Raw genomic sequence first — 10,653 nt, forward strand, 5'->3', positions numbered from 1 at the left:
CATTGTGCAACTGTATGTTGAGCAGGCAACAACATGATGCTATGTTTTGGAGGTAGGACATCAATACTAAAGAGCGACTTTTATCCACCACTTGATGTGAGCAGAGGTGAATGGGAAATTGGTCTGATTAGCTTTACAAGTTGCAACTCAATACCCAATATTGAGGAAGGTTTCAATAATGTACTACATTTTTATGCAAGTAATAGAATTCCTAAGAAGGGTGATACTAGTGCAGAGATAACACATGATGAGCTTTGGAGTATGGCTAAAGCAAGATTTGAAGAGTTTTGGAGCAAGGTGCTTAAACATCAGAAGCATAAACCTGGCAAGTCTGATGATGATAAGGATGGTACAGTAATGACTAAAAGGACTAAAAGGAGAATGCCAGCTACTACTGTTGACAAGGAGGATTTGGTTCTGCATCAGGTATCATTACCAACAGGTAGCTTTGAATTTTCTACAATTACCGACTTGCTTGCACAAAGGCTGTCGGAGAATGATGTTGATTTCCAGGTGACTGTAGATCCATCAACCTTGAAGTGTATAGTTTTGAGCAGTGCCAAGTTGGATTTACGACCACAAGATTCAATAGGAAAACTGTTGGGTTTTACCAATACCCAGTTCATAGAGCCCAACACATTTACTAGAAGTGATAATACTGTACAAATCAGTCAGCCTAGTGTGATATGCATCACCTGCAACATTGTGACTGGATCTTACTCTAATGGAATTACAGATCACTTGATCTATGAGTTTCACCCAAACGTTGATCTAGGGTATAAAATGGTGGTGACTGTGCAGAATGTAATCTATTTACCTGTAGACATCAAGCAGATTGGTAGCATTACACTGCAAGTAGTCGACGAGTACGGTCGTCTTATAAATAATAGAGGCGAGGAAATGAATATTGCTCTACATTTGAGACAATGCAAGTGAGATGGTGCTGTTATTTGGAAAGCTGAATCAAGGGCTAGATAAGGCTGCTGCAGTACACCCTCCTCCTCCTCCTCCTCATCTCCTACAGAGATACGTTCTAAGCCTATAAAAGTAGATAATAGAGTGAAGGATGTCATTCAGCATTCAACCTTGACAAGGTTAACATCTAGGAGCATTGAGTATTTGCAAGAACGAGGCTGTCAGATACGAGTAGAATAGGAAGATGGGAGTTTTGGATGTGACACAGAATGGACCGTCATCGGACAACAGTATCATTGGGTTCAAGTACCATTCTCATGCACCCTATACTGTAAGCTACAATGCCAATGACGAGATACGGATTCCAATTCAACAGCAAGATGTTTACACACTGCCATCGGAGAGCTATCTACATTTGGAGTATACTGTGACTGGAGCTGCCAACGCTGCTGTGGCCGGAACTCCGTGTGTCTCTGGATTCTTCAGCAATGTGTTCTCAGAGATATGCTATGAAATCAATGGTGTGGAGGTGGATGGTATACACAATCCTGGAGTTACCAGCCTAATGAAGAATGCTGTTACATTTGAACGTGATGAGTGGACCAAGATGGAAGGATCTGGCTACAAGTTTAGTTCAACCACTGGATTCGCCGATTTTGCTGCCAATGGAACCAACACTACAATCATAGATGTGCCTTTGAGATATCTGCTGGGCTTTGCTGAAGACTATAGACAGATTTTACTCAATGTGAAACAAGAGCTGGTGTTGACGGTCAGCCCCAACTTTCACAACTGTGTGAATGTTGCTGCTGCCAATGTAGCAATCACAAAGCTTTTATGGAGAATGCCTTATGTGGAAGTGGCAGATGATGTGAAACTGTGTCTCCTACAGATTGTACAGAACAACACACCCATAAGTATATCATTTCGACATTGGGAGTTGTATACCTATCCAACATTACCGCAGACAAGAAAGCATACATGGACTGTCAAGTCGACATCACAGCTTGAAAAGCCACAATACATTGTGGTTGGGCTACAGACTGCAAGACGAGGTGTGGCAGCAGCCAACAGTTCTCGATTTGACAAGTGTAATATAAAAGATGTTAAAGTGTTTTTAAACAGCAGATACTACCCATATAAGAGCATTGATGGTGATGATAATCACATCTACAACATGTATGCAGCTTTCAATGGAGTCTACAACCATGGTAAAGCTCATGCAAGCAACCCTCTGTTTGAAAGTGCCATTGGTGATGGAAAAATAATGCTGTTTGCTTTTGATTGCTCCCGCCAAAATGAGTCACTCAAAACTGGAAGTATCGATGTGAGGATTGAGTTTGAAGCATCTGAAAACATTTCAGGTAATACAACTGCCTACTGTATGATGATTCATGAGATGACAAGAAGAGTATCGGCCAATGTCAGGCCTTGTACTGTCGGTATAAAAAAGATATATAGTCAGTGCATAGTGATAAATTGCTCAGTTGAGCTCGAGACAATGAATGAGCCAGTCATGACAGGATACAGAGGACTCTTTATGGAGGAGGGGGAGCTGTCTTCTCATGAAGGGGAGGACGTGGTGGGCTGTGTTATTGGTGGGCGACCGCTGATGAAAGATGCCTCTACAAGTACAACTGGACTCAATGACTCCTACAGTAGGGGTAAAGTGAGAATACTGTCTCAAAGCTGCCCCAAAGCTGCCCCAAAGCTGCCCCCAAATCTGCCCCAAATCTGATTCTTGGTTCTAACCTTGCTCAATCCAATGTAATCCGATCTAACCTAACCTAGCCATACCCCTAATCTCACAATAAACCTCAAATGAAGATTTCCCACTTTTTTGGAAAAAAAAACTAGATCCAGCTTTTTTTTATTTCTTGAATAACTAAGAAACCGTTAATTTTACAAAAAAATTACAAGAGTAACTTTTTCCAGTAAATCCAATAACAAATCCATTGACACGCCATTTGTCAAGATTGAACAGAAAATAAGGATCTCATGGGAAAACTAGATCCAGCTTTTTTTATTTCTTGAATAACTAAGAAACCATTAATTTTACAAAAAATCTACAAGAGTAACTTTTTCCAGTAAATCTAATAACAAATCCATTGACACCCCATTTGCCAAGATTGAACAGAAAATAAGGATCTCATGGGAAAACTAGATCCAGTTTTTTTATTTCTTGAATAACTAAGAAACCGTTAATTTTACAAAAAATCTACAAGAGTAACTTTTTCCAGTAAATCTAATAACAATCTAATAACAAATCTATTGACACCCCATTTGTCAAGATTGAACAAAAAATAAGGATCTCATGGGAAAACTAGATCCAGCTTTTTTTATTTCTTTAATAACTAAGAAACCATTAATTTTACAAAAAATCTACAAGAGTAACTTTTTCCAGTAAATCTAATAACGAGTCCATTGACACCTCATTTGTCAAGATTGAACAAAAATAAGGATCAGTCCACATTCAGATGAGGGGTCCAAAGCTGCCCCCAAATCTGCCCCCCCCCAAAGCTGATTCTTGGTTCTAATCCAATGTAATCTGAACTAACTTAACCTAGCCATACCCCTAATCTCACAATAAACCTCAAATGAAGATTTCCCACTTTTTTGGAAAAACTAGATCCAATTTCTTGAATAACTAAGAAACCATTAATTTTACAAAAAAATTACAAGAATAAATTTTTCCAGTAAATCTAATAACAAATCCATTGACACCTCATTTGTCAAGATTGAACAAAAATAAGGATCTGATTATGATTTCACTTTTTGCTGTAGGCTAGACATTTTTGTGTTGAGACAGAAAGTTGTTTGGCCTCCACAACATGTGAACAGTTTCTTCGGTTAGAGTAAAGTGAAAGTGGGTCAAACAGCTTTCAGTTTCTCTGGTGTGAGTGAAGTAAACAGCTTCCAGTTCCAGACTATAAAAGCTGATTTCTAGTCTGGAATTATACACTCTGTATTCAAGGAAGCAGTTGGAGGTGTAGCCTACATACAGAAAACATCTGTGCATATTCTTCTACCTTCCAAGTTGGAAAACATGGAGGTGAGTGTTATCTATTATAATTTCTTGAGTTCATAATCTATTCTAATGTGGTAGTAATTTTTATGAGTGTAGCAGTCCCCCTTCTTACTCACTCTCTCTGTTTCTTCCCTATCTCTACTGTGATTGGCATAAATCAAACCCAAATTTACATGTACTGTACAAGATTCATTTCAAAGTTTATTGCTTCTGTCACAGAAGGTAGGATGAGTTAATGAAGATTGGTTATAATTTTGATTGTTTTTTAGAGATTTTATTGTGAGTTCATTAGACAATGTCTCTCAACCTTAATTAATATTATAAGTAGAATTTTGATCATGAGTTAATTTTATTATAAGTTCATTAGGTAGTATGAGACTTTATGCTACTGAGCTTATGAATAAGGTTAGAACCTTCATTATGAGTTTAATTTCATTGTCTGCAAGGCTGCTTCAAGCAACTAAGGTTATTAATTCTTGATTATGATTCTGAATAAATTAAGGAACTCTGGCACATATTCTTAAAATGGAATGTGGAATTTTATTGTGAGTTCATTAGGCAATGTCTCTCAACCTAATTAATATTATAAGTAGAATTTTGATCATGAGTTAATTTTATTATAAGTTCATTAGGTAGTATGAGACTTTATGCTACTGAGCTTATGAATAAGGTTAGAACCTTCATTATGAGTTTAATTTCATTGTCTGCAAGGCTGCTTCAAGCAACTAAGGTTATTAATTCTTGATTATGATTCTGAATAAATTAAGGAACTCTGGCACATATTCTTAAAATGGAATGTGGAATTTTATTGTGAGTTCATTAGGCAATGTCTCTCAACCTTAATTAATATTATAAGTAGAATTTTGATCATGAGTTAATTTTATTATAAGTTCATTAGGTAGTATGAGACTTTATGCTACTGAGCTTATGAATAAGGTTAGAACCTTCATTATGAGTTTAATTTCATTGTCTGCAAGGCTGCTTCAAGCAACTAAGCTTATTAATTCTTGATTATGATTCTGAATAAATTGAGGAACTCTGGCACATACTCTTAAAATATTAGGTATAGAAAATGGATTATTGATTAAGTTCACTTTCATCTTCTTGGGAACCATGTATACTTGATTATGAGTTTAATTCGATTGTCTGCAAGACTGCTTCAAGCAACTAAGGTTATTAATTTTGAATATGACTTGATTTGAATGAATTAAGGAATTCTAGCACATATTCTTAGAATATTAGGTATAGAAGATGGATTATTGATTAAGTTCACTTTCATCTTTTCAGGAACCTGTAGTTAGAGAAAACAAAATGGAGAGAAGTCACCCTAATGGGAAGCTATTCTGAACCAGGACATGAAAATGGAGGAGTTCAATAATAATTGTGAGTAGACTACTTTTCTATTACAGTTTTATGATACTATAGTTTTAGTTCATACTCTTGCTCTCTTTCTATCATACACATAGCCACAAGAGTTGAGTGACACAACCTTCAACCAAAAAGCATCCCTCTCACTCACTCCTACTATCGCTCTCTTTCACACACCTGAAACCGGTTGGCATGCACAGTGCAACTTGATAAAGAGAGGAATTCCAGATTGAAGCTGAGAGGTTAGAGGGTGCGGGCGGGCGGTGCTTGTGCCTGGAATGTGCACAAGTCAAACAGCTTCCAGTTTCTCAACCAAAAAGCATCCCTCTCACTCACTCCTACTATCATACTCTCTTCTACTTACTACCTCTCACTCACTCCTACTATTATGCTCTCTTCTACCTACTCCCTCTCACTCACTCCCACTATTCATTCATAATTGAAACTTTTGAAAGAACATAGAATTTTTTATTGATTTTAGGAGGCCAGTTCAATCCTCCACTACCAGGATATCACCAAGAAAAAAATTCTTGGAATACCACACTCATCTCCATACATCATCATATCATGGTAGAAAGGTATTTCAATAAGACTAATTGATATTAAGTTTAGTTTGGTTTTTTATGTATATTAAAAAAACATACAAAAATGTATAGGCCCATTACAGAGAGAGGTATAAATGGAAACTGTTTGCGTTTTAGATGGGATAAGTTTGAAATTATTGATCCTATATTGATATTTCAAAGCTTGAAACCAATTGTACTTGATATATGTTCAAGAGAAGCTGAAAAATTTAATTATAATATAAAATGGTATGTTGCTCTCAAATTAAAGCTAAAGAAATTAGTTGCAGATCATGAAATGGATACTACACCAACATTTCATGGGATAGCACGAACAATTCTACAAATTCAAGATAACATAAATGAGTTTAGTGTTCAATGGGATGAAGCAGAAGGTATTATATGGAATAAAATAGATAAATTCATACAATATGGTAGTGGTTGGGTGATTAATTCAATTGAATGTTTCAATTTGAATATTGTTTGCTACAAACCAATATATTCAGGAAGATATGTGCCAACTCCCAAAAAGCTTGATAATAAGAAATCAACTATTAATATAAAAAATGAGGATCAAAGGTGCTTCTTATGGTCAGTACTAGCTTACTTCAATCAAGACCAAAAACACAATAGAGTAACAGACCTACAAAAATACTCACATTTAGTTAATGTTGGGGATTTGGAATTCCCTGTAAAAATAGAAGACATACAAAAATTTGAGAGTTTCAATGAAGATATTTGTATAAATATTTATTATTATGTAGAAGAGAGTGACACTATCTCCCCACTCTATGTATCTAAATATCAAAGTAGATTGCATAAAATAAATTTAACTTTGCTAGAGGATAAACATTTCATTTATATAAGGAATCTTTCAAGCCTAACTCTTGCAAATGCAGCTAGTTCATACATTCCAACCCCCAAAAAACTTGCTAATAAGAAATCAACTATTAATATGAAAAATGAGGATCAGAAATCATTCTTATGGTCAGTACTATTATTCTTCAATGAAGATCAAAAACACAATAGAGTAACAGACCTACAAAAATACTCACATTTAGTTAATGTTGGGGATTTGGAATTCCCTGTAAAAATAGAAGACATACAAAAATTTGAGAGTTTCAATGAAGATATTTGTATAAATATTTATTATTATGTAGAAGAGAGTGACACTATCTCCCCACTCTATGTATCTAAATATCAAAGTAGATTGCATAAAATAAATTTAATCTTGCTAGAGGATAAACATTTCATTTATATAAGGAATCTTTCAAGACTCACTCTTGCAAATGCAGCTAGTTCGTACATTCCAACCCCCAAAAAACTTGCTTATAAGAAATCAACTATTAATATAAAAAATGAGGATCAGAAATCATTCTTATGGTCAGTACTATCATTCTTCAATGAAGATCAAAAACACAATAGAGTAACAGACCTACAAAAATACTCACATTAGTTAATGTTGGGGATTTGGAATTCCCTGTAAAAATAGAAGACATACAAAAATTTGAGAGTTTGAATGTAGATATTTGTATAAATATTTATTATTATGTAGAAGAGAGTGACACTATCTCCCCAATCCATGTACCCAAATATCAAAGTAGATTGCATAAAATAAACTTAATCTTGCTAGAGGATAAACATTTCATTTATATAAGGAATCTTTCAAGACTCACTCTTGCAAATGCAGCTAGTTCATACATTCCAACCCCCAAAAAACTTGCTAATAAGAAATCAACTATTAATATAAAAAATGAGGATCAGAAATCATTCTTATGGTCAGTACTATCATTCTTCAATGAAGATCGAAAACACAATAGAGTAACAGACCTACAAAAATACTCACATTTAGTTAATGTTGGGGATTGGAATTCCCTGTAAAAATAGAAGACATACAAAAATTTGAGAGTTTGAATGTAGATATTTGTATAAATGTCTATGATTATATAGAAGAGTGTGACACTATCTCCCCAATCCATGTACCCAAATATCAAAGTAGATTGCATAAAATAAACTTAATCTTGCTAGAGGATAAACATTTCATTTATATAAGGAATCTTTCAAGACTCACTCTTGCAAATGCAGCTAGTTCATACATTCCAACCCCCCAAAAACTTGCTAATAAGAAATCAACTATTAATATAAAAAATGAGGATCAGAAATCATTCTTATGGTCAGTACTATCATTCTTCAATGAAGATCGAAAACACAATAGAGTAACAGACCTACAAAAATACTCACATTTAGTTAATGTTGGGGATTTGGAATTCCCTGTAAAAATAGAAGACATACAAAAATTTGAGAGTTTCAATGAAGATATTTGTATAAATATTTATTATTATGTAGAAGAGAGTGACACTATCTCCCCACTCTATGTATCTAAATATCAAAGTAGATTGCATAAAATAAATTTAACTTTGCTAGAGGATAAACATTTCATTTATATAAGGAATCTTTCAAGACTCACTCTTGCAAATGTAGCTAGTTCGTACATTCCAACCCCCAAAAAACTTGCTTATAAGAAATCAACTATTAATATAAAAAATGAGGATCAGAAATCATTCTTATGGTCAGTACTATCATTCTTCAATGAAGATCAAAAACACAATAGAGTAACAGACCTACAAAAATACTCATATTTAGTTAATGTTGGGGATTTGGAATTCCCTGTAAAAATAGGAGACATACAAAAATTTGAGAGTTTGAATGTAGATATTTGTATAAATGTCTATGATTATATAGAAGAGTGTGACACTATCTCCCCAATCCATGTACCCAAATATCAAAGTAGATTGCATAAAATAAACTTAATCTTGCTAGAGGATAAACATTTCATTTATATAAGGAATCTTTCAAGACTCACTCTTGCAAATGCAGCTAGTTCATACATTCCAACCCCCCAAAAACTTGCTAATAAGAAATCAACTATTAATATAAAAAATGAGGATCAGAAATCATTCTTATGGTCAGTACTATCATTCTTCAATGAAGATCGAAAACACAATAGAGTAACAGACCTACAAAAATACTCACATTTAGTTAATGTTGGGGATTTGGAATTCCCTGTAAAAATAGAAGACATACAAAAATTTGAGAGTTTCAATGAAGATATTTGTATAAATATTTATAATTATGTAGAAGAGAGTGACACCATCTCCCCACTCCATGTATCTAAATATCAAAATAGATTGCAAAAAAATAAATTTAATCTTGCTAGAGGATAAACATTTCATTTATATAAGGAATCTTTCAAGCCTAACTCTTGCAAATGCAGCTAGTTCATACATTCCAACCCCCAAAAAACTTGCTAATAAGAAATCAACTATTAATATAAAAAATGAGGATCAGAAATCATTCTTATGGTCAGTACTATCATTCTTCAATGAAGATCAAAAACAATGAGGATCAGAAATCATTCTTATGGTCAGTACTATCATTCTTCAATGAAGATCAAAAGAACAATAGAGTAACAGACCTACAAAAATACTCACATCTAGTTAATGTTAGGGATTTGGAATTCCCTGTAAAAATAGAAAAAATTCCAAAATTTGAGAGTTTCAATGAAGATATTTGTATTAATGTGTTGAGTTATGAGGATGAGAAGGATATTATATATCCCATATTTACATCTAAGAATAGGGGAAGGAAGCATACAATAACTCTTCTTTTCCTAAAAAAACAACATTATATTCTAGTGAAGAATTTATCAAGATTGTTGTCTGATCAAACAGAACATCATGGAAAAGTGGAGATATGTCCCTATTGTTTACATATATTCACAAAGACAAATGCTCTTGCTAATTTAGAAAAACATCTAGAATTAGGTTCATTGAATAAATGTCAAAGAGTTAGAATGCCACAAGAGGGGGAGATATTGAAATTCTCGAATTATAGTTACACTCTCAAAGTTCCATACATTATATATGCAGATTTTGAATGTATGATTATTGATAATATTCACAAACCTTGTGGTTATGGTTATTTGATAATAGATGAAGAGGGGGAGGTATATTATGGTCCAAAAATTGTTAGGGCCAATAGCTTGGAGGAATCTGAGAAATTGATTGATAATTTCATAGATGAATTAGAAACACATAGTGTTATATTGAAAAAGAAATTGCAAACTATTATTGATATGAATTTCACTACAGAAGATGAAAAGACATTTACAACAAAAATCTTGTTGTTTATGTACAAAACCCATAGATTTCATTGATAGGGTCAGACATCACTCTCACTCAACAGGAAAGTTTATTGGTGCTGCACATAATACTTGTAATTTAAATACGAAAAAAGTAAAATTCATACCAGTAATTTTCCACAATCTAACTGGATATGATATGCATTTCATTCTGAAATCTCTTGGAAATTATAGAAAAAAAATTAGCACTATTGCAAAAAGTAGTGAGAAAATAATGACAATGACATTGAATAACACATTAAGATTTATAGACTCATTGAATTTTCTACATTCTTCTCTTGATAAATTAGTTGCTATAAATCCTGAGTTCAAGCTACTTCAACAACATTACCCTCCAAATAAAATTGATCTACTAAGAAAAAAACAATTGTATCCATATGAATATATGAACAATTTTCAAAAATTCACTGAAACTGAATTGCCAACTATTGATAAGTTCTATAGTTCTATAGGTGACAAAAATGCAACTGTAGAAGAGTATGAGCATGCAAAAACAGTATGGGAAGTTTTCAAAATAGAGAATCTTGCACAATTCCATGATTTTTATTTGAAAATAGATATTCTTCTCCTTGCTGATG

General features: G+C 33.7%; 2 protein-coding genes across 2 annotated transcripts; both read left to right on the forward strand.

Annotated features, from left to right (window-relative positions):
* Positions 1–1,159: 1,159 nt before the first annotated feature.
* On the forward strand, positions 1,160–5,290 carry LOC120354660. Its single transcript, XM_039442045.1, has 2 exons — positions 1,160–2,584; positions 5,231–5,290. Exons 1-2 carry the CDS (start codon positions 1,160–1,162, stop codon positions 5,288–5,290), a joined length of 1,485 nt encoding a protein of 494 aa, XP_039297979.1.
* Positions 5,291–8,695: 3,405 nt separating this feature from the next.
* LOC120354661 lies at positions 8,696–10,090 on the forward strand. Its single transcript, XM_039442046.1, has 2 exons — positions 8,696–9,272; positions 9,334–10,090. The coding sequence occupies exons 1-2, from the start codon at positions 9,040–9,042 to the stop codon at positions 10,088–10,090; spliced, it is 990 nt and encodes a 329-aa protein (XP_039297980.1). The 5' UTR covers positions 8,696–9,039.
* Positions 10,091–10,653: the final 563 nt, after the last annotated feature.

This window comes from Nilaparvata lugens, chromosome X, assembly GCF_014356525.2.
Source record: "Nilaparvata lugens isolate BPH chromosome X, ASM1435652v1, whole genome shotgun sequence".
Taxonomy (NCBI): Eukaryota; Metazoa; Arthropoda; class Insecta; order Hemiptera; family Delphacidae; genus Nilaparvata; species Nilaparvata lugens.